At 41.8% G+C, this 24745-nt stretch overlaps 1 protein-coding gene across 1 annotated transcript in view; it reads left to right on the top strand.

Moving 5' to 3' along the window:
* The window catches only part of LOC136702637 (DBH-like monooxygenase protein 2 homolog), a 39454-nt gene extending 28824 nt beyond the window's left edge, over window positions 1–10630 (top strand). The window contains exons 7-13 of the mRNA XM_066677785.1: window positions 5173–5339; window positions 6594–6685; window positions 7772–7868; window positions 8605–8664; window positions 8810–8940; window positions 9335–9443; window positions 9847–10630. Of these exons, the coding sequence (XP_066533882.1) occupies window positions 5173–5339; window positions 6594–6685; window positions 7772–7868; window positions 8605–8664; window positions 8810–8940; window positions 9335–9443; window positions 9847–9993 (803 nt within the window). The 3' untranslated portion in view covers window positions 9994–10630. The remainder of the gene's footprint in view (window positions 1–5172; window positions 5340–6593; window positions 6686–7771; window positions 7869–8604; window positions 8665–8809; window positions 8941–9334; window positions 9444–9846) is intronic.
* The last annotated feature ends 14115 nt before the right edge of the window (window positions 10631–24745 follow it).

Genomic DNA, 24745 nt, shown 5'->3' with positions numbered 1-24745 from the left:
CCTTGCACCTGACTCACTTGTGGTTCAATGCCATCAGTGCTTACGAGCAGACCGACGTAATTCACCTTGGTTCTGCACCACTGACATTTGGAGAGTGATATTTTCGCACCTGCTGTTGTGAGCTGGTCAAGAACATGATCAATCTCGTCAATGTGTGCCTGTAGGGAGTGGTTACGCATGAGTATGTCGTCCACATATATGAGGGTGCCTCGTTCGCGGGCATCAGGGCATGCTTTATTCAGGAAAATGTTGAACTCAGCTGGAGAGTTGGCATACCCAAAAGGGCACTGAGTGAATGAATACTGTCGGTTCACGAAGGTGAAATCTAGCTTGTGTTGGTCTTCTGCTTGCACTGGGATGGTCCAGAATCCAGAGGCTACATCGATGGTGGAAAAGTATTTAGCGTTTCGGACCGAGGGAAGTTCTTGCTCTAATTGTGTCATCAGCCACTGGACAATGGAACCTGTTGATTTAGTTTTCAATAATTAATGGTCAGGTGCCATTTACCATTGGGTTTTATGACAGACCATAATGGTGCAGAGTATGTGCTGTTGCAGGGTCGAATTATGCCCTTTTCCAGCAAGTCGCACTGTACACTAAAAGGCATAGCTTCGCTTGTCACCTCTCCTACATAACTTTCTACCATTTCTGGAGTGTTAGAGGATGGCTCTAGGTCAGACTGCACAGAGGTGATAGAAAGAACGTCAGGTTTTTTCTTTTTCTCTTTGCAAATCATTGCAAGCATTCGGCGGATGTCCTCTAACTCCTTAGAGTTAAATTCCTTGCCTTTAGCATGTGTTTGGCATGATTTTCTTCATTTTGATACCAGTATTTTCCTTCTTTTCTTTATTAGACTCAGAAGGTTGGTTCTGAGTGGTTCGCTCATATCCCTTATGGGGATATGCTGGTTTTCCGCGGCCCGCACCGCGGTTTTCTGCAGGTAATAGTCACGACCATACACAGCCCTGTCCTGAGGGTTCCAGAAATCTTTGTCGTGATTTTTGTCTGGCCTGCGAGGAGGGTAGCGTTTGTAGTGGTGTGAGGGCAGAGGAGATTTCGGTCCCTCACTGGACCACGGAGTGGGTGAAGGGTCCCGGGCGGATCTTTGTGGATCGGCCTGGGTAGCACCCTCCAACTCTAAATGTGGAGAGTTGTAGTCGACATTTAAGACTTGGGGTATTTCGGACCGTTTGTTTGTATTTTGTTGTGATTTTAGGAAACCTCTGAGTGCAAAGTCACACAGCTGTCTGCTAGACAGGGTGCGAGGGCAAGCTGAGACTCCCAGCTGATGACTAGTGTGGGGATGGAGGTTTTGGATAAATAATGATTTAAAGTTGAACTCTTCCTCCATTCCGGAGTCATTTCTAGGGCCAAACTATGCCTGTCTGAGTCTATTATAATACTACTGAGGGGATTACTGGCATTGCTGTTTTACACTCAAAGCAGCGGCCAGTCCTGTCTGTGACAGGTAATTGGAGAATTCTTCCTCCAATGCTTGGCAAAGCACATCATATCGCGCTTTCACATAGTCTGGCTGACGTTCAATGAAGTTACTTATGTCTCGGCTGGAGGTCAGTTTAATCACATATAGTTTGTCATCTACTGTGATTCCGGGGAACCGTTGTAGGTAGAAATCAATATCTTTCAGGTAAGAAAAGATATCATTAGAACCATCTGGTTTGGGATCAAAGCGGGTAATATTGCATGCGATTTTGTCCAGGTCCTTGTATGAGGGACCAGGAGAGTGTAGAGGCTGAGGGGGCCAGGCACTGTGTTGCAGTGCTCTGGGTCTATCAGGGCGTTGCAATGGATGGCTGACAGGTAACACAGGGGCAGGTGAAATACCTGTTGATACCAGAGGAGGTGCTGCAGCAGCTCTAAAGGTTATGGTCCCTGAGTCTGGATCCTGATCCTCATTATCTTCCTGCTGATCTTGTCTTTCGGTAGCGGTGGTAGGTGGCACATCAGGAGTGACCTGGGGCAGTGTGTTCCCTTCAGCCATTTCATGCTGAAGCTGACTGAAGTTCACGTTCACTGGCCCTGAGCTGTACTACAGCGAGGATGGCTATTTGAGCCAATGCCTCAGTTAGGGACTTGCCCTTGAGTATGTCTGTTTAGTGGTTATCTATCCACTTGGCCACCATGTGGTCACGACTGACCTGTGAGGCTTTCTGCACTGTTTCTGCGAGTCCAGGCATCACATCACTAGTGAGGCTGGTCAGGACAGAGAATGCCTCATCCCACAAGCTTTCTCCATATACTTCCGGGGGAGAAGTCCCTTCTGCCATGTTAGCTGTGTCTAACTGTGAGGTATACCTTAATTATATTTAATTAGGATTAATCCCGTTAATCCCTTTTAAATGAACCTGAATGTAAATTCACCTGTACCGAGTACCTTACGAATAAATACTAGTCTGTATGGTGTTCGAGTTCACTTGTGAATCTCTAAAGGAAGACTGTTAGTAGTAGAGTGTGGAGGGAAAGTTGCTATATGCAAGTGAGCAGAAAAGGGTAAAAAAAAATTTTTCAATAATTAAAGAATTATTAAAAATTTTAAAAATATTTTCAAATTAAAGAATTATTTTAAAGAATTCAATTAAAGAATTATTAAACTAAATAAAAATTTCAAATTAAAGAATTATAAAAGCGAAAGAAATTTTCCTAATTAAGGAGTTATTAAAAATAACAAAAAATAAAAAGATTTTCCCTTTTAAATGTATTTATGAATTGGTATCAGGTTAAAACGACAATCTCTAATTACTGCACACTGTATGTTATAGCTGTATCAGCTTACTGTGATTCCAAACATTTAATCGCATTTATTCATATATGCAGAGTTTAGAGACAGCCACTAAAACTGTAATACCAGGTTTTGTGAATGGGAAATAATCAAACAATTTCAATTGCGATAGCAAGTTTCTCCACTAGAGAGCACTGAAAGGAGATCTGAATGGCAATGGCAAGCTTCAGCATCGGAGTTGAACTTAAATTGCAATACCAGACCGGGACACCAGAGGGCGACAAGCAAGTTTATAATGCAATAGTAAACAATGCACACCATTTGGTGCTGGTGGGAATTCAAATAAACACAGCAGGAGCAGACACAATGTAACATGAATGAGAATTTCCACTGTAGCCGGAAGTTTTAACACTAGAGGGCGTTAAATAAAAAAATCTAAAATGGGAACACAGATTTTGGACACTAAGGTACATTAAAAGGATTTCATTTGTAATGGCAGCTTTTAAGCACCAGAGGGCTGATAAACACTTCAGGTTGCCTCAGCGGACAACCTCCCAACCACTAGAGGGTGTATGGGAATCAAACGTCAAGGGTAACACCACACTTGACCACAAGGAGGAGCACCGGAGAACACGCTTCAATAGGCGCTAATTATGAAGTGACTTCCCTGTAATCACGCACTTTAACCATGAGAGGGAATTAGGCTTCCTCTGTTTTGAGGGCGTTTTGAACTCCCTCCTTAGTTTAAGCGCCGCCCCTTCAAAGGGGTCGTTAGTTTCCTGAATTTCCGTTCAGTCTGCCAAGAAGGAGCTGAAGAGCGCAGACTGCTCTACACACAGGCCGTATTTTTCACGGCGGTGTTCTTAGTAACCTCCAATCGCCTAGCGCGCGATTCATGATTAACGCTGGGAGCGACCCAGTTTTAAAACGAGCGGAGGAGTTTGGTTTGGTGGTCCTTCGTGGCCAAGGGTCGAATCGTAGCAATAATCCACCGCGGAATACGCGCAATGGGGATGCTGAGGCCTATACAGTTTATGCATGCAAGATGGCGCAGAGCCGCGCACTTCAAAAAGCAACCAAGCTTATTTTCGACAGTATATATCACAGAACAGATTTTCAACAGTAACACACACACAACATGAAATTGCCCACATCAACCTTTGAATCTCAGTCGTTATTCAGCAACATAAACAGCGGAAAGGATTTCTCTACCCCAAGCTGAGATTATTTCAGTGTCTAGTCCGTTCATAAGTCTTTCTCCTGCCTCGCGGGGGCACCAAAAATTTAATAAAATGTATATATGTAGCGTAGTAACAGTATATGAGTTGGTTATGTTTAATGGTGATTATTATTAATTATTATTATTATTACTAAATTAAATGACAAAAATCTTAATTTATTAGAGATTGAAATACTGTCAACGCTAGGGATGAGTTCTTCAGGATTTTCAGACTCTTAAGGAACAAACTCCACACACTATTATTTCAAATAATGGAAATACTTTATTAGAAGGAATGATAATAGGTTGATAAACATAGCACAATTATCAAAATCTCACAGAATCAAGGCAGGTGAAACCAGTTCGAATTTAATAATTGGCTAGGCTATATGACTTGGGAATAATGTGTAGCTAAATTATTTAATTAGTGTATAAATTTATCAAGAGACTTAATTCATCATCAGCTTCTGAAAATGAGGAATTTACTTGCTTACTCTTTGTCGCAATTCAACCACTCGATGGGTACAGCAGCGCGTTTAAGTGATTGTAGAGAGGCCCAGCCTGGCTCCTGCTGTTCTGTTCGTGGGAGTGTTGAGGCTGGGTTAGCATAGGAGTTGTCACTTACGAGGCAGACCGCTTCAGGCGCCCTCAGAGCGTGGTGACGTCAGTTGAAGGATTTCCTCTGGCTCGCTGTCCTGAGTGGGAGTCTCCTCCAGAAGGAAGAGGAATCAGAATAAAAGTTCGCTGTTTTCCTCTGATCCTCAGAAGCGATGTGCTCCGAATTAATTAACTAATACTAATTTTACGTTAGGGCGGCACGGTGGCGCAGCAGGTAGTGTTGCAGTCGCACAGCTCCAGGGACCTGGAAGTTGTGGGTTCGATTCCTGCTCCGGGTGACTGTCTGTGAGGAGTTGGTGTGTTCTCCCTGTGTCCGCTTTCCTCCGGGTGCTCAGGTTTCCTCCCACAGTCCAAAAACACAAGTTGGTAGACAAAACTGTCAGAGTGTGTGAGTGAGTGTGTGTGTGTGTTGCCCTGTGAAGGACTGGCGCCCCCTCCAGGGTGTGTTCCCGCCTTGCGCCCAATGATTCCAGGTAGGCTCTGGACCCACCGCGACCCTGAATTGGATAAGCGGTTACAGAGAATGAATGAATGAAAGAACAAAGTAAATTTAAAAGAGTTTAAAGTGACCAGACCCTCTCTGCTGTTTGTGCAGGTCATGTAGATAACTCAGGTCTGAGGTTTTTTTACACTGCTCAGCTGCGGCAGTATGATGCTGCTGTTCTGAGGACTGGATTAGAAGTAGCTCCAGGTTATGCCATCCCCCCCAACGCCACGGACTTCCTCGCGTACGGCCTGTGTGACACCAGCTTTATACAGCAGGTACAGTGGGCACTTCTACACAGTCAGACCTCCCTGAAACTCCTCTCCCTAAACAAACACTCACATCTGGTCAGTACAAATTTTAACAAACTAAGCCCTTTGATATCCCTACCCTCACATTTCAAAGCTGATGCCTGTTTTCATAGGGAACGGATTTAAATTTTCAGTACAGAACATTTAAGAAAATTGCAGTTTCATTTAATTCCTTTTCATCCTCTTCATTTCCAGTCAAGACGGCTTTACAGTGCTGTGAAAAAGTTTTAAAAATCTAATTATCTGAGCAGTAAGAATATATTTGTTCAAAAACAATCAATCAAACAAACAAACAAAAAAAAAACACAGAATATTAGAATAAATGCTGGTTTAACCCTTTCCAAATCTCACATCATGGCAGTCCAGTATTATCTGAGGATATAATTCAATACCTAGTTTTACAGATTAAAAAAACCTTAATTGTCTTAAATCCAGTGTGCTGTTGGTTTAACAAATCCATACGATCAAGAAGAACATCTGAAAACCTTGTTCTTCACACTTGCTGAAAACACAGCTATATTTTAGAAAATAATTCCTTTTTCTGGGCGGCACGGTGGCGCAGCAGGTAGTGTCGCAGTCACACAGCTCCAGGGGCCTGGAGGTTGTGGGTTCGATTCCAGCTCCGGATGACTGTGAGGAGTTGGTGTGTTGTCCGTGTGGGCTTCCTCCGGGTGCTCCGGTTTCCTCCCACGGTCCAAAAACACACGTTGCAGGTGGATTGGCGACTCGAAAGTGTCTGTAGGTGTGAGTGAATGTGTGTGTGTCTGTGTTGCCCTGTGAAGGACTGGCGTCCCCTCCAGGGTGTATTCCCGCCTTGCGCCCGATGATTCCAGGTAGGCTCTGGACCCCCCGCGACCCTAAATTGGATAAGCGGTTACAGATAATAGATGGATGGAATTCCTTTTTCTGTATTTATGTTTTTGCATTTATTGTAATTAATTATAAAATGATAACAATCGTAGGTACCTAAGACTTTTGGAAAAATAGGCGCACTCTCTCACTCTCTTTCTCTCTCTCTCACACACACACACACAAACACACACTAATCAACCATAACTTTATGACCACCTCGTTTCTACACTCACTGTCCATTCTAGATTGTCACAGTCCAGACTGTTTTGACTAGAATTGAACACAAAGTTAAGTTTCAGGAGGGAATTGGGAATCCAGCTTCAGTGAATGATGAAAAAGTCCTAAAGTATGTTTCCTCTTTCTCTTCAGGTCATCCCTGAGCGTGCACAAGATCTACAGGTTTTTTCAGTCATTTTACACACACATCTGGCAGGAAGGAAGGTGCGAGTTGGCCACTTCAGGTAAAATTCAAGGACTGTGATGTGCATTGAACACATTGAAGAAAACAAAAAGGGGGTGGTGCAGACTTTAAGGTAGTTATCTTGCCACCTCTGTTTGGAAGCATTAGTAAACATGTATGGCAGGTCTTTCTAATAAAATTCCCATTGTGTACTGGTCAGTGTGTATCACAAGGTCACCTGGGAATAAGATTTATTCAGGAGTGAAGAAGTTTCCTGTTGGAAAAAAGGGATGGGACGTGAGACGAAAGAGAAGTGAGTCACGTGACACCAGTCCAAACAAATGGGTTTACAAACAGAAACCTGATGATTTTGTACTGAGGGAATATCTGATATCTTCCATTCTCTGACTGGGCCCAAGGACACTTCAAAATTAATCCATGGTCTCCAACACCACAGGAAATAATGGTCAGATGTGAAAACACAATGATTTCAAAAGTCCATGGCTGACTGTACAGTATTGTACTCCTTTTCTACAAATGAACATGGAGACTCTGGGGACTCTGGGGTCTTAATGAAACATCTGTGACATGCTTTAGTCAAAACATCACAAGGATCAAACACCACAACAGTGTTCCTCCCCCTGTCTGAACAGCCCTGTTCAGGACTGGTTCCATCGCCTGTTTGTTTAAATGAGAATGAGCCACAGCCCAGTGCAGAGCAAGAGCCCAGGAGTGAGGAGCGAGAAACTCTGGACTTTTGCCATTTTGTTTTCTTTCCCTCTGTTCTCGTTTTTCTCAATATTTAATCAGTACACTTTATCCCTCTGCGCTTATTGGGTTTATTAGGCTCTGTTAAAACTTGTGTTGTTTTATTTCACAGTTTGTTTGCTGTTAGGAGCTCCAGATCCCCAAACTAATGCACTAATGTGCTCAGAAAAGAGATTTTTTACCCATGTCTTTAAATTCTTGTCCATTTTTTTATGTTGTTTGCGGTGGTGTTGAACTTTCCTCACAAAAACACTGCCCAAATATATCTGCTCCACTCTTTGTGGTTTCTGCTGTGTGAATGAAGAAAACAAAGCAAAAAATGCAGAGCCAATTAGAATCTGTTGGCTGTTGCGCTCATGTCTGCTCTTCTCTCCCTTAGGAAAGGAATCCAGATTGATTTCTTATTGAAGGATGATAACTACAATTTTGAGTTTCACCAGATTACGAACCTGGGTAAAACCAAGACGGTTCAGCTGGTAGGTGTCTACTAGGAACATCTGTGGATTTCTTAATCACCATCTTAGTCACTGTGGGTGTGGCTTGTTAGGCAGACTCCACCACACACCATTCAACTAAACTGAGAGTGAGACAAGCACATGTTTCCTCTGAGATATGTGAAGCTCCTCTGCTCTGTTCAAACTCATGGACACCGGAGAGATCAACACGCTTGATGGAAAATATTAATTTCCTAGTTCTGTTATGTCAGCTCGCAGACATCCACAGGTGTCCGGGGTCATGCTGAGTCCCATTATGATTTTTTTTATATATATATTTTAATGAATTTCTTTATTTTGGTTTTGGAAGCTCCTGGTTCAGGAATGTTTTTCTGTCTTTTGTCTTGGCTCCCTTCTTTCTGCTAGTGGATTATTTAAAGGCTGTTTTTAATGAAAATGGTGGTTCTGACTATTGCCCAGTACCACACACAGTCATGTAAAAATGCCCTGTTATTTTAGTTTCTGCTATTTAGGGTGACCAGATCTGAGATGGTGAAAAAGAGGGGTGGGGGTGATGAGATCATGCCCCTCGCTGCAGTTGTATGCTTTTAGATGTGTGCTTTTAGGTTCTTTACACCTTTATTTGCTACACAAGACATGGGAATTTCTTTTTTAATTCATCTTTTTAAGTCTAAAAAGAGGACATATCTAGGTAAAAGAGGACATCTGGTCACCCTACTGTTAATAGACTGAAATCAACTTAGTTCTCCTCCTGCAGGGTGACAAGCTCCTGGTGCAGTGCACATACAACACTGAGGATCGAGCAGGTCTCACTTGGGTTTGTCACTTTACATCAATTAAAATGTTTTTTAATTTTCCTTCTTAAAATCTGAACCAACTTTAAATGGATGGAAGACGTAAGTCGGCCACTAACTCTAAAATATACATTCTTCAGATTTCTTTTTTTTATATTCTGCCCACAGGGAGGGGGGTCCACTACCGACGAGATGTGTCTGGCCTTCCTCTTCTATTACCCAGCCATGTCTCTCGGCAGTTGTGTTAGTTTCCCTGACACCCAGGCCCTCAGGCAGGAAATGGGAACAGCTAATAAAGAGTAATTCACTTAACATTTGACATTCTTCTAGGGGAAGTATCATTTATACATGTTTTAACCTTTGTCTGCTGCATCTCTAGCATATTGTCAGTGCTGGGACAAAACCAAAAAAAAATATATTCACATAAATGTAAACGATTGTTTCACATTGTGTTCATTGAGAATGGACCAATAGTAATGCTGCAAAATGAAATGAAGAGGAAGATGAAAGAAAAATGTTCCATGTCAATATCTTTCCTTTTTAATAGAAAATAAAAATAGCCATGATAACAGACTGTATTTTTAAACCTGTGACTTTTTTAAACATATGACTATATTAACAACATGATCACAGTCAGTCTTCAGACTCTTTATAAACCACTACTTTTTAAACTGAATTTAACATATTTTACAGTGAATGGGACAAACTAATGATGTCTAAGAGCTGGGATAAGAAGTCGGTGAAGGTGTATGAGCAGACCCTGATGAAGGTTCAGCAGATCACTTCAGTGGGAAACATAGCGGTGTGTAGTGAACATGTTTCTGCTGCAGCAGAGTTCTGATGTTCAGTTTAATGATTATATTCTCATTTTTCTGCTGCATTTCTCGCACATTCAATTCAATCAAGTTTAACTGTGTAATCAGTAAACATATTATAATTACCATATGCTGCTGCTGTCTAAAGGAAATGACGCATCTCTATTTGTTATTGTGTTATAATTTCCTGCCTCACTTCGCTGCTTGTTGGTTAAAGGTTTTTAACATATGGCCATCTTCTCAGACATGGATTAAACTTAGTCTTACACTAGAACCAATTGTGTTTGATTATAAAAGTCCTATTGTCTTTCAGGTTAGATCTAGCCTGGCTTTTTTGTGAAACACCTATGTGTCCACTCTTGACTAATGCTGATTTCATTTTTCCCCCAGAACAAAATCTTTGTACACATGGGTCTGATTCCTGAACTCAGAGACTCCACCACTGTGAGCTGTACCAGAAACAAGGTTGACATCCTGAGACCTGCAGTGGGGTTAGTGCTGCTCCTCTGGATCTTAGCATCACTGAGTCTGCCATAACATTCACAACATGAGCAGCAGAGGGAATCCAACCACAAGACAAGAGACATTCCCGGGAATACTTGATTACCTAAACTTTTTTTTTTCTTTGCATTTTTTGCTCAGACTGCAATAACGATGAGACCGATTGGTTATCAGTAATGAGTCTTCTTTATAATGCCACCTAGTGGTCTGCATGCATTAGAGCAGGGGTGCACAACTCCAGTCCTGGAGGGGCGGTATTCAGAAAGGTTTGGGGATTCCTCTGCAAGAACATACCTCCGAAACCTGGTAATTAACAGGTGAGTTGAGTCGTGTGTGTGTGTGTCTGTGTGTGAGTGTGATAGAAAAGGAATCACCAAATTTAGCTGGATACCACGCCTCCAGGACTGGAGTTGTGCACCCCTGCATTAGAGCTTCTATAATAATCCAATGTTAAATGTTTATTTCTTCGTTCTTTGATTCATGTAAGTTGCAGTTTATAGAAAGATTTTAAACATATAATTCACTTCTTTAAATATGTTATACTGATTTTTGTGATTAAGTGACTTTTCCTTTGTTCATGTGACTGATCAACAGCAGTATGTGATTTCTTGGCATGGCATTTTCAGTATGTCTATATATATATATATATATTTTTTTTTTTTTTTTTTTTTTTTTTTTTAGTCAGTCAGTTCAGACACAGAACTCAGCAGCTGCACACACAGTTTGCACAGTGTTCATGGAAAGGTATTGCCAGCACATGTGCTCAAAGCCCAGCATGGGCCAGAAGAGAATAAAACCACCCAGCAGTGAGCTAAGGAACAGTGGGACTGTGTTCTCTGGAGTGACAGAGATCAGTACAAAGCTTTTGGATGAGTTGGAGTGGTGTTTTTATTCCAGACCTATTCATCCAACAGCAATACCTGAAATCAACAATGCTCTTGTGTATAAATACAATCAAATCTACACTTTACACTTTAGTGCAAAATTTTCTGTGAAGATTAAAAGCTGCAGAGGAGTGACAAATGTCCTTTATTACCTTTCTGTTCACAGACAGCTTTCGATGACCAAAGCCTTTTAGGCCTTTTCCAATGTGGTGAATGTCACTTCAGATTTTTGTTCAAAATTAAGACAATGAATATATTGATCTTTAAGTTATTTCTTTAATGAATTTCAAAAAGACTGTTAGAAGGAATTAAATGATCTGAGATGATTACAATAAAAAATATATTTTTAAGAAGCAATTTTTTTGTCTTTTTTTCTTTAATATATAGTTTTTTCTTCCAAAAAGAAGAAAAGTATTCTTGATGTCAACAACTGGTTTAAAAGTGCACTATGTAATTTCCCTGAAGTTCCTGGCTGTGGTTCTTGCAGTTGCATCCCAAATCCTGATGAATGCAGTAGTGCATTGGTCAAGGTGGGCTCCAGTGGTCCGCCAGGTGAAGCACAACAACAGACAGCCACTCTGTTCAGGAGTGTATGTTTCCTCAGGCACAGAACATCCTTGTCCTGATTTAATTGTTAAAACAATTTTCGATTATGTTCTTCATATAAAAGAGTTAATTTGCGCTAGTTATAAATCTGATAAATTTGCCTAGTGCACCTTTAACCACGGTCACGCCATCTGCACTAGGATTTCCTGTGCGCGTCTACATCGCGGTTTACGGTAGAACAAAAATTAATAAGAAATGGAATTTAAAACATAATTCCACATAATTCACTATAGTTAATATTAAAAAAGGCCTGATTGGCTAAAAGAACGGTTTGCAAACCTTAAAAAGTCCAGAAAGCTCCATAAAATACAGAGAATTCAGTTTCACTGAGATTAAAATTAAAAACCCCACTGTTGTATTGAAAAACATGTCCTCAGGTACACAGGGTATAATATTTATGTCTATTTACTGTAAGAATTTGGAGTAATGGGCTTGAAAAAACTCTTAATTTCTATTATTAAATTCCATAATGTGGTTAAACTGTTACCAGACCACTCCACTGCAGTCTTGAAGAGCATGTTCTCAGGTACTCAGGGTATAATTTCCATACATTTTTACTGTAGGAATTTGGAGTAATATTATTTCAAAACCCATAAAAATGATGTTTAATTTACATATATGGCATATTTTGAGTGTTGTTAAAGGATTACATCAAATGGTTACCAAACCATTCCACTGCAGCCTTGAAGAACATGTTCTCAGGTACCCAGATTATGTTTTTCATACATTTTTACTGTAAGAATTTGGAGTAATAGCATTGCAAATTCAGTAAAATTTATGTTTAATTTACATATATTGCAAAATTGTGAGTGCTGTTAAAGGGTTACATCGCACAGTTTTTATATAAATATTTATATATATATCAGAGGCGATTGCTCTAAGACTGCAAGGGAAGCTCAGCTTCCCCTAAAATGTCAAAAAATAATTGATCAAATATATACTGTTGTGTGTACATGTCATTGAAAAAATGTGCACTACAGCGCGCTCATCTTTTGTTCAGAATCAGCTTCTTATCACTGATAAAGACGCAGCTTTCCTCTCAACCATTCCCCTAGCTTTCACAGTGATTTAAACAGTGTAGAGGCTGAGCATCCACAGAGTTCAATAGCGATGCAGCGAAACGAGATGAGTGATTGAATAAATGCTGGGCTTTGTCCCGCCCATCGGACGCTCAGCGTCTCTGGGGGTCTATGGGGCAGTGGGCTGGCCTCGGCCGGCCTGGGCGCTCAGCTTCTGCATGATGATTGGATGATCTGTCTGAGGCTGAATCCCTTTTTGATCGAGCGAATCAGCGATCCTTTGGTGTAAAGATCCGTGGGCGCATTACATTTTCATGCTGTTCTGCGTTGAACCGGAGATTTTCTGAATCCTCTTAGCAGTAGTTTCTGTCCAGCGGGTGCTGCTGAGCCCCTCCACCATCACAAAGCACTCACAGGCGGACACACTTCACATGGGCCAAGGCCGTTTAAGCAGCCTAGCTCTGCTGGCCATTGAGAGGACCCTAGTCAAGTCCCTGGAAAAGACACCTTGTTGGTATGACAGGGTCACAGATCATTTTCTTGAAAAGGAACGGAGGGTAGAATTTACGTATAAATAAACTGACACATTTTATGATGTAGGCCGAAATTGAGCATCCCCTCCATGAAAGACCAGCATCCGCCACTGATATATATATACAGGCATTTTCTTAAAGCTCCTCTGAACAAACAAAAAACATGTAAAGTTGCCCCGGTGGTTCCCATTTCCTGTGAGGCCGTTGCTAAGGTGTTGCCAAGGTACAGGTGTTGCTAGTCGGTTGTCAAGCGAGTACCTAAGCGAGTACCCATCCATGGACAGATTACACTGGAAATACAAAACACCACCACATTAAGATAACTGCCAGTACATTTTGATTGCTGCGTTTAAAAGAAACCCACTTTAAAATAGATATTTTCTTAGACTTCCACACTAACTAAATGACCACATCAAATATACCTTAAGACCTTAAAAAGACTGCCAACATATTTTGACCGCCACATAAAAAATTCCACATTAAAAACTGCAATTTTATTTACACTTCCACATTAAATTAATAAATGACCACTTAAAATAAACCTTAAAAACCTTTAAAACAAACAAACAAATAAGCCAATATCTGTTGATTGCCACATTGAAAAAAAATCCACCTTTAATTTAGACTTCCACATTAAATAACTGGCCACTTCAAATAAACCATAAAACCTTTAAAAACAGCCAGTATACTTTGACTGCCACTTTAAAAGTAATTCCAATACTTTCTCTCAATATTTGCAGCCCCTCCTCATCACTCACTCCCTCCCTCATTCCTTCCCCCTCTTTCTCTCACATGCACGAACACACACAGCTCCTGCTCTGAGAGAATTATTTCAATGCATTCCTATGGGAGCGTACACCCTCCAATCAAATGCTTGTAGCTTGGAAGATATTTCCAAAATTGCTAAACCAAAGACATCACTGTGACAAGAACAGTCTGGGGATTGATTTGGTCCAAATATTGAGTAGATTGAGAATGAGAATTGCTCATGTTTTCACAGGATAAACAGAGAAGAAAATTTGCAAAAGCCATGTGCTGACCTGCTCAGAAAATAAATTAAACTCTATGGTGGCCAAGACCCTCCCTAGTGCCAAACAAATACTCATAACTCAAAACCTGTATTGTCAAACAATCTCACATTTAAAGGTGCTAGAAAGGGGAAATGTCTCTACCATTTACAGTTTAAATTAACTCTCTAGGTTAAAGTATAAGGATTTTATGGGGAAATGTTCTGCTGAAAAGTGGAAAAAGCCTGCTTGGGCAGACGAGGCAGAGTGTATTGTGACATTAGCACTCTAGCCACCCCCATTCAAGTAAATGGAGGAATATTGATTGAAGGATAAAATGGGACAGATGAACGTGAGCGGTCAGAAATTTGACATGATGGTAGAGTGGCCAATTTCATAACCCTAAAAAGGAGGACATCACACCACCAAAAGAAAGACATGACACCAGAATATCAGGGGGAAAACCCTTCTAAAGATTGCAATTATCAATTTCAAGAAACTCACCGTATGGCATGGTGTCTAGCTGAAATGCTTTCATGAGTGTACACAATAATTTTAACATCAAATAACATCAAAACCTATATAAAAGAGCTAGCCAGCTTGAACTACACACCTCTAATACAAATTAGAATTATCCTCACCAAACCTAATTAAGTCCTTTCCTTGCTGCCTCCAGGAGTGCGTGGTGCATCTCTGTACACCCTTCTCAGAGATTCCCATAAATCTGCAGCTCTGCCTAGACTCTATCCACAGCGTTTGCTTGTGGTTGTTGTTAGAACATACTAATTCACTAGCACTTAGAGGGCTGCTTTTCTGCAGTTAGCTGTTTGGTGGGTTATGACATCACATAGCGATGCTGTAAAACCAATTAAATTCAATGTATTTGTTGCGACAGGTTAATGAACCAATGACACGCAAAACTATATATGTCAAATGCAACCTCAGCTGCCCTCCAAAAGGACTAATACGTGTCCGTCCAGGCATTGAGCCGGACGGAGGACAGGGACCAGACAAAAACGGGCTGTCCAACCAAAAGCCGGATGTCTGGCTACCCAACGTGATGGCCTGGCTGTGTGCCTGTGTCCAACCATGTGAAATTTCATGGCCTGTAGATTAAAAAAGGACTGAATTAGAGCAGGGAAAAATCCATAGAATGAGTGTGAATAAGTGTGAGTATCCAAAAGCTGTATTCAAGCCCACATCGTCACATAAGACGCACAATTTCCAGTTACAGGGTGGAAATCTCAAAAATTCTGGGTGGAGTTAACTGGAAAATGATAGGCTGAATATGAAATTATCACTAGAACTGCCATTTGTCAGTTATACCTTTAAATTTCAAAGAACTGCCATTTGGCAGGTGTGAATAGCTCTTCTTGCCTCCAGTGTTATGTAAATGAGGCCATGAGACACAGGAGTTGACATGGTTGAGGATCATGTCCAAAGCCTGCTGTGTACTGTAAACCATTGCCATCTTTGCTTCTCAGTCAAAAGAATAAGTGAAATATGTGTGGTGAAGTGGCTTTTTATCCACATCGAAGTGGATACACACATAATAGTTATCATCATTGTTCATGCTATCACCCATCATACCCATCCCTGTTCACTGTTACCTGGTACTGGCATATTTCGATCTAATGGCTGTAACAACATTTTAAAAATAAATATAGAACCCATCTCAGTTACCTCCATCGTGTATATTTGTAATATTGTATTATAGTGGGCGGCACGGTGGCGCAGCAGGTAGTGTCACACAGCTCCAGGGGCCTGGAGGTTGTGGGTTCGATTCCCACTCCGGGTGACTGTCTGTGAGGAGTTGGTGTGTTCTCCCCGTGTCTGCGTGGGTTTCCTCCGGGTGCTCTGGTTTCCCCCCACAGTCCAAAAAAACACGTTGGTAGGTGGATTGGCGACTCATTTGAACTATAATTCCAAAACATCTCAAGTCTGCCTCCTTTGTACTAATTTTGGATTGTTTTCTCACTGATGATTGGTCAAAAAAGCTAAAGTTCAGATTTTTTAACCATTACTTTAAGTAATTTTGTCTTTTGAAAAATAGGTAAAGATATTTTTACATAAATGTATACAAACAAAAACCACTCTCAGCTACTTGTAAATAAGACATTTTTACTCAAACTTTCTTAAAACACAAAGTAAAAGAATCTTATGAGGACATTTTGTCTTGTTTTAAGTCTAAATATCTCACCACATTGGCATTTTTTTGACAAGTATATATGACTCAAATTAAGATACAATACTATTTTTCAGCAATGTTTACTTATTAACTTAAGGTTTTTGTAGGTTTCACATCAAATAATATTGCATTAGATCAACAAATGTAAACTAAAAAGCTTAAATAATTCTTTATATAAAAAAAGCTTAAATAATTCTTTCTTGTGTGTATTCTAAATAAACAAGTATTATTTCATCATATTTTAAAAGATTATAATAATAATAGACTCAAAAGTGTCTGTAGGTGTGAGTGTGTGAGTGAATGTGTGTGTGTCTGTGTTGCCCTGTGAAGGACTGGCGCCCCCTCCAGGGTGTATTCCAAACCATGCGCCCAATGATTCCAGGTAGGCTCTGGACCCACCGCGACCCTAAACTGGATAAGTGATTACAGATAATGAATGAATGACTGAATGAATAATAATAATAATAATTGTTGTTATTATCAGCAGCTGAGAAAACTGCCAAAGTACCAAAATATTTTTTATTTGTTGATATATTGTCTGTGTTTGCCCTGAACTAAATTCCTGAATGTCTGGGCCTGCTGTGACTGTCAGAGCTTGATCAGTCATACATCCCAGAGCTTAGAATATCAAGAAAAATATGTCTGTCTGATGCTACATTTCTTTTATTTTGTCACAGTAATAAATTAGCATCAATATGCTTATGTTTTCAACTAACAGACACCTCACACTAACAATCTGTGTCAAGATATCTGATGTGGGAGTATGATTTCAAGGCTGTATATTGAGAAATATGAAAAAAAGAGCAGGCGCTAGGTAAAAGTTTTGTCAAAACATGACCAATTTATAGAAAAAAAGATTTATCGGTCAAGTGATTACATATTTAAGTAACAAAGGATCTTTAGAAAATAAAACAACATATTGAATATGGCTATGTCACATAATTACTGTTTAAATGCAACTGAAAGAGGCATTGAAAAAAAAAACGGAATAGCAAAATAGCTATATAGATAGGGTTCTTAGGGTTAAATTCCATTTCTTATGAATTTTCAATATCTGCATTTTTCTGTGAGTCTCCCCTCACGCTCTCACACGTTCTGTATTCACATGTAGACGCGCACAGGAAAATCCTAGTGTAGATGGCGTGACCACGGCTCTCTTTCCCTAGTTCTCTATTTTTCTAACACACATCCCTTTCTCTGTATTTATTTATCATCACATTTCTTTGTAGCGGTTTCGTAATGCAGCACGGAACATAGTGTTCTTCTTTTTATAATTTCTTATAACTTCTTCTTTTTTTAACACTAGAATTACCATGATTTTCATATGACCCCTTTTTCTACCAGAGACTGCCAAATGGCAGTCCTGGGGTGGTTTACATCCCATTAGACCATCTTTTGCTATGTACATTAAGCCACTACTAGGTGCTAAACGGGGGGGGATTGGTGATAGTGTGAACTATGTTGATCCATTGACTCAGATGGAGAAAAAACCCTTAATTTTAACCCTTCTTAAAACATAATTCCACATAATTCACTACAGTTAATATTAAAACAGGCCTGATTGGTTAAAAGAACGGTTTGCAACCCTTAAAAAATCCAGAAAGCTCCATAAAATGGAGAGAATTCAGTTTCCCTGAGACTAAAATTAAAAATCAACTTGTTACCAGAAAATTCCACTGTTGTATTGAAACACATGTCCTCGGGTACACAGGGTATAATATTTATGTCTATTTACTGTAAGAATTAGGAGTAATAGGCTTGAAAAAACTCTGTAATTAATGTTATTAAAATCCATAAAGCGGTTAAACTGTTACCAGATCACTCCACTACAGTCTTGAAGAGCATGTTCTCAGGTACTCAGGGTATAATTTTCATACATATCTACTGTAAGAATTTGGAGTAATATTATTTTAACACCCATAAAAATGATGTTTAATTTACATGTATGGCCAATTTTGAGTGCTATTAAAGGATTAAACCAAAGGGTTACCAAACCATTCCACTGCAGCCTTGAAGAACATGTTCTCAGGTACCCAGATTATATTTTTCATACAATTTTGCTGTAAGAATTTGAAGGAATAGCAATGCAAATCCAGTAAAATTATGTTTAATTTGCACATATTGCAAAATTGTGAGTGCTGTTAAAGGTTTAAATCAAATTGTTATATATATATATATGTATATATATATATATATATATATATATATATATATATATATATATATATTTCTACAGGCTGCAGCCCAGCCTTAATTGTCTTCCTTGTTTCCAGTCTGTAAATTTTTTTTCACTGAAACCAAATACAGCGTATAATTTTGCATCTAAGAAAGCAGACACTTAATCGCATTAGTGTTGCACATCAGCAACTTTAAACCTACAAACAATGTCTATTGAAATTCAGCATTATATACAGGCATTCTCTTAAAGGTCCTCTGAACAAACAAAAAACATGTAAAGTTGCGCAGCTAAATCGTCCCCGGTGGTTCCCACTTCCTGTGAGGCCATTGCTAAGGTAAAGGTGTTGCTAGTCGGTTGTTAAGTGAGTAACTAAGCGAGTACCCACCCATGGAGAGATTACACTGGAAATAAAAAAAACACCACCACATTAAGATAACTGCCGGTACATTTTGATAGCTGCATTTAAAATTTCCAACAATTTCCAGTTGTTTGGAGGAATAGCATTGCAAATTCAGTAAAAATTATGTTTAATTTGCACATATTGCAAAATTGTGAGTGCTGTTAAAGGGTTAAATCAAACTGTTACAAACCATTCCACTGCAGCCTTGAAGAACATGTTCTCAGTTACTCAGGGTATACGTTTCATGCATTTTTACTGTAGGAATTTGGAGTAATATTATTTCAAATCTCAAAAATATTTAATTTGCATATATGGTAAAATTCTCCTCCTTGGATCACCACCTTAAAGAGGTGGAGGGGTTTGCGTGCCTGCGTGAGCCTAGGAGCTATGTTGTCGGGGGCAATAGCCCCTGGTAGGGTCTCCCAAGGCAAATTGGTCCTAGGTGATGGGCCAGACAAAGAGTGATCCATAAAGACACGGATGAAAAAGATAATAGCGTGGACACAGCCTCCCTTGCCCGGAGCAGGGTTACCGGGGCCTCACCCTGGAGCCAGGCCTGGGGGAGGGGCTCCTTGGCGAGCGCCTGGTGGCCGGACTTTCACCTATGGGGTCCGGTCGGGCTTAGCCCGAAGGAGATACATGGGTCCACTCTCCCATGGGCCCACCACCTGTGGGAGAGGTAGTAATCCGGGTCTGGTGCATTGTGGATCGTGTGGCGGTCGGGGTCGGGGGCCCTGGCGTTCTGATCCTCGGTTACTGAAACTGGCTTTTGGAACATGGAACGTAACCTCTCTGGTGGGAAAAGAGCCTGAGCTAGTGCGTGAGGTTGAGAGGTACCGGCTACATATAGTTGGGCTCACCTCGACACACAGTATGGGCTCTGGAACTGGTTTACCCCAGTGGACGAGAGGGTAATTTCCCTGCGCCTTCGGGTTGGGGAAAGGGCTCTGACTGTTGTTTGTGCTTATGCACTGAACAGCAGTTCAGAGTACCATGCCTTCTTGGGGACCCTAGAGGGAGTGCTGGAGAACACTCATTCTGGGGACTCAATTGTTCTGCTGGGGGACTTCAACGCTCACGTGGGTAATGACAGTGAGACCTGGAGGGGCGTGATTAGGAGGAACGGCCCCGCTGATCTGAACCCGAGTGGTGTTCAGTTATTGGATTTCTGTGCCTGTCACAGTTTGTCCATTACGGACACCATGTTCGAGCATAAGGGTGTCCACAAGTACACCTGGCATCAGGATACCCTAGGCCGCGTTTCAATGTTCGACTTTATAGTCGTATTATCTGACCCGCGGCCATATGTTCTGGACACTCGGGTGAAGAGAGGCGCTGAGCTGTCAACTGATCACCACCTTGTGGTGAGTTGGATCAGATGGCGGGGGAGGATGCCGGACAGATCTGGCAGGCCCAAACGTGTGCTGAGGGTTTGCTGGGAAAGTTTGACAGAGGAAACTGTCAGAAAGATCTTCAACTCCCACATCCGGCCGAACTTCGACTGCATCCCGGGGGAGGCTGGTGACATTGAGTCCGAGTGGGCCATGTTCCGGACCTCCATTGTTGAGGCGGCTGAACGGAGCTGTGGCTGCAAGGTTGTCGGTGCCTGTCGGGGTGGCAATCCCCGCACTCGGTGGTTGACACCCCAGGTGAGGGGGGCTGTCAAGCTGAAGAAAGAGTCCTATCGAGCCTGGTTGGCTCAGAGGGGCTGAAGTGGCCAAGGTGGTAGGGAAACTCCTTGGCGGTAGGGCCCCGGGAGTGGATGAGGTTCACCCCAGGTTCCTCAAGGCTCTGGATGTTGTGGGGCTGTCCTGGTTGACACGTCTTTGCAACATCTTGTGGACATCGGGGGCAGTGCCTCTGGACTGGCAGACTGGGGTGGTGGTTCCCCTTTTTAAAAAGGGGGATCGGAGGGTGTGTTCCAACTATAGGGGGATCACACTCCTCAGCCTCCCCGGTAAGGTCTATGCTGGGATACTGTAGAAGAGAGTCCAACTGATAGTTGAACCTCGGATCCAGGAGGAACAATGCAGATTCCGCCCCGGTCGTGGAACACAGGACCAGCTCTTTACCCTCGCTAGGATCCTGGAGGGTGCATGGGAGTTTGCTCAACCAGTCTACATGTGTTTTGTGGATCTGGAAAAGGCATTCGACCGTGTCCCTCGGGGTATTCTGTGGGGGGTGCTCAGGGAGTATGGGGTACTGGGCTCTTTGTTACGAGCTATCCAGTCCCTGTACAAACAGAGCAGGAGTCTGGTTCGTATGGCTGGCAGTAAGTCACAATTTTTATGGACAGAATTTCTCGGCGTAGCCAAGTGGCAGAGGGTGTCCGGTTTGGTGGTCTCAGGATTCCATGTCTGCTTTTTGCAGATGATGTGGTCTTGTTGGCTTCATCGAGCCGGGACCGTGTGAAGCGGTAGGGATGAGGATCAGCACCTCCATGTCCGTGTCCATGGTACTCAGTCGGAAAAGGGTGGAGTGCTCTCTCCAGGTTGGAAGTGAGATCCTGCCTCAAGTGGAGGAGTTTAAATACCTCAGGGTCTTGTTCACGAGTGAGGGAAAGATGGAGCGTGAGATTGACAGGCGGATCGGTGCAGCGTCAGCAGTAATGCGGGCTCTGTACTGGTCCGTTGTGGTGAAGAGAGAGCTGAGCAGAAAAGCAAAGCTCTCGATTTACCGTTCAATCTACGTCCCAACCCTCACTTATGATCGCGGGTACAAGCGGCTGAAATGAGTTTTCTCCGCAGGATGTCTGGACTCTCCCTTAGAGACAGGGTTAGAAGCTCGGACATCCGGGAGAGACTCGGAGTGGACCAGCTGCTCCTCCACGTCGAGAGGAGCCAGTTGAGGTGGTTCGGGCATCTGGTTTGGATGCCTCCTGGACGCCTTCCTGGAGAGGTGTTCCGGGCATGTCCAATGGGGAGGAGGCCCCGGGGCAGACCAAGAACACGCTGGAGAGACTACATGTCTCGACTGGCCTGAGGAAAATGTGCAGGAGAAAGAAAGGGAAGTTCCTGGAAAAGATAAGAGACACAGTGACGAAGGAAGACAGGGAGTTAAAGATAGACCCCCACCGTATGCCCCTGAAATAAAGTGTGCAGCAGACAAGACAGCCAGAAGCACAACAGTATCAGAGATCTGCTGTATACTGTTGGACACGTAGTAAGCCAGGCCACTACAGTTGTGATGGCCAGAGTCAAGAATGGTATTGAAGGTGCCCAGGAGACCTAAGGGGGAGTATCTAAATTTGGTTGCTTCAACAGTGGCAAATGAAGAACCAGTAGTGCCAATTAGTATAAATAGTCAACACTTTGTGAACAAAGTGATTCAGAAAATCTCACAAGCACTAAGAATCAAACACAGACTAGGGTGTGTTTATCATCCTCAGTCACAAGGCAGAGTAGAAAGGCAAAATGGAATAATTTGTGCAAGGATTGCAAAGATTATGGCAGACAGTAAACAGAAAACAGGAAAAAAACTTTAGCATTGATGAGCATGAGAATGTCAACCAACAGAGTCACTCACCTAACGCCTCATGAAATGTTAACTGGTCGACCAATGCCAGTAACATACTTGAAGGGACCCCGTGGCCCCAAGCTTGAACATTTGCAAAAAGAACTACAAGAGTATGTCAAATGTCTGAAAAAAGAAACACTGCCATCAGCTACATCCACTGGGCAACAACAAAGCACAGACACAGGAACAGAAGCAAGGGACCAGACAACGCCAGCGCCAGACGTCATCAAGCCAGGTCTGAGTGCAATACAAAGACCAGTAACTAGGAGCGTCACTAGAGCTACACCACCATCAGCTGACAACTCTGACTGATTGATGTTGAGTCTAGGCAACGGCTGGCAAACAGTCATCCAGACTCATTTTCATTTTTATTTTTTTAGCTCAGTTTGAGCCAAGTGCAGAGCTCTGCTGCAGTAACAAAATAACAGGACACCTAATTAACTCTGACTGAATAATTTGACATTATGCCTGGTTGGCATCCATTTAGACATCCTGGACTTTGTGAACTGAGGGGAACCACTTGTGTATTGTTTATGTTGTCCAGTATCATTGTGATAATCATTCTGTCTGCAGGTATTTCTTACACAAATTATGACCCACAAGGTAACTTGAATGATACACATGTGTTTACACCATTAAACATATCCACACAGGTCAGAATAAATGACACAGGTCTAGTTCTAATTTCACTCAAACGTGAGAAGCGAGCAGTAGCCTTATCTATAGAATATTCTGTAGTACAGCAGACTTGGAATACATCAGAAGGATTAGTTTGTGAACGCTACTGTCCAATAAGTAGTCAGCAGGTATGCATGGGGACATTAAGTCTTTCACCAGGAGAATACAGTGTGCTTAATGAATGGACATTGGTGAGAGGAAATAAGAAGTACACAAGGTCAATGACATGCTTACATAAGCCAGGTATATCAAATTGTACTGAAATCCCAAATTGTGTTAATCCAGCTTCAACAAAACCAAGACAACAATTTCATAAAATACGTTGTGCCTTGGCACTAATAATGGTACATCACCTAAATCAGTCCAAGATAGAGCAAGATTATTTTGTGAAATCTTAGAATTTAGGAGCTAATGATACAATTACAGACATAAAGGGCAAGTTCCACTCAAATGGAACGCAAAAAAATTCACAATGTTCAAGCCGTGAGATTTTCACTGTTAGTGCACATTGTGACTTGTTGATGTGCTATGAAAGTATACACCTTAATTATTCACACAGAATAGTCATACACAAATGGGAAGCCCTAGAATTATACGTGCTAATGGGAACATTGATTCAGAGACTGACAATGACCAAGAGGATAAAGGTGAGGTAGTTACAATCAGAAGATGTTGTATAAATATTTGCAATTCACAGCTCATACTAATATTGATAATGATTGCATAGTGTGTTACTCTAAAAAAGGGGTCCCAACAATTGTTCCATTGGGAGGTTAGGCTGATTGTGTAAATAAGTCTGCAGTATGCCCATTAATCTGCTTATTGTGGACCATGAATGTTAACTACAATCCTGAACGGGCTCACAGTTGTTCAATATTGTATAGACCATTCACTCATCCTCCACCTATGGTGCAGGATGATGGATGGCCATACCCATATTGTTTCTGTCAATATTCTGTCCCAAATGAGAGAGGAATAGTTCACAGATGCAGAAGAAAATTAAATAGTACAGGTTGGGATCTGGACAGGAACACAAAGTTATTAAACATTGACTTGGGTGAGGGTAAAGTACCAGTGGCTGATATATTTTGGGTTTGTAATGATGGTAAATAAACAGCTCAATCTTGGATGTTGTGCTCCAGTTACTTTATCAGGTTGGGTTGCACTATTACCTGTGCACCTACCGACAGGTCGGAACAAGCTAGATGTATCATCTTGGCTCGCAGGTAAAGACACTATATTTTCGAAACCTACTTCAACATATTCTGGAGTGCCAACTGACGTACCAGCTGAACACATGATAATGTCTCAATCTAGTATTGACAATTGGGTAGCTTTTTTCCATGGCATCAGATTTATAAGAACGCCCATTGGATTAATTATATTTGGTACAACCAGAGGGGGCACGGTGGCGCGGTGGCGCAGCAGGTAGTGTCGCAGTCACACAGCTCCAGGGGCCTGGAGGTTGTGGGTTCGATTCCCACTCTGGGTGACTGTCTGTGAGGAGTTGGTGTGTTCTCCCAGTGTCTGCGTGGGTTTCCTCCGGGTGCTCTGGTTTCCTCCCACAGTCCAAAAACACATGTTGGTAGGTGGATTGGTGACTCAAAAGTGTCCGTGAGTGTGTGTTGCCTTGTGAAGGACTGGCGCCCCCTCCAGGGTGTATTCCCGCCTTGCGCCCAATGATTCCAGGTAGGCTCTGGACCCACTGCGACCCTGAATTGGATAAGCAGTTACAGATAATGAATGAATGAATGGTACAACCAGTAAAGTTTTATGAA

Source organism: Hoplias malabaricus, chromosome 7 (assembly GCF_029633855.1).
Source record: "Hoplias malabaricus isolate fHopMal1 chromosome 7, fHopMal1.hap1, whole genome shotgun sequence".
Classification (NCBI taxonomy): domain Eukaryota; kingdom Metazoa; phylum Chordata; class Actinopteri; order Characiformes; family Erythrinidae; genus Hoplias; species Hoplias malabaricus.
Note: the sequence above shows the minus strand (reverse complement) of the source record. Positions and strands in the feature narration are given on the sequence as shown.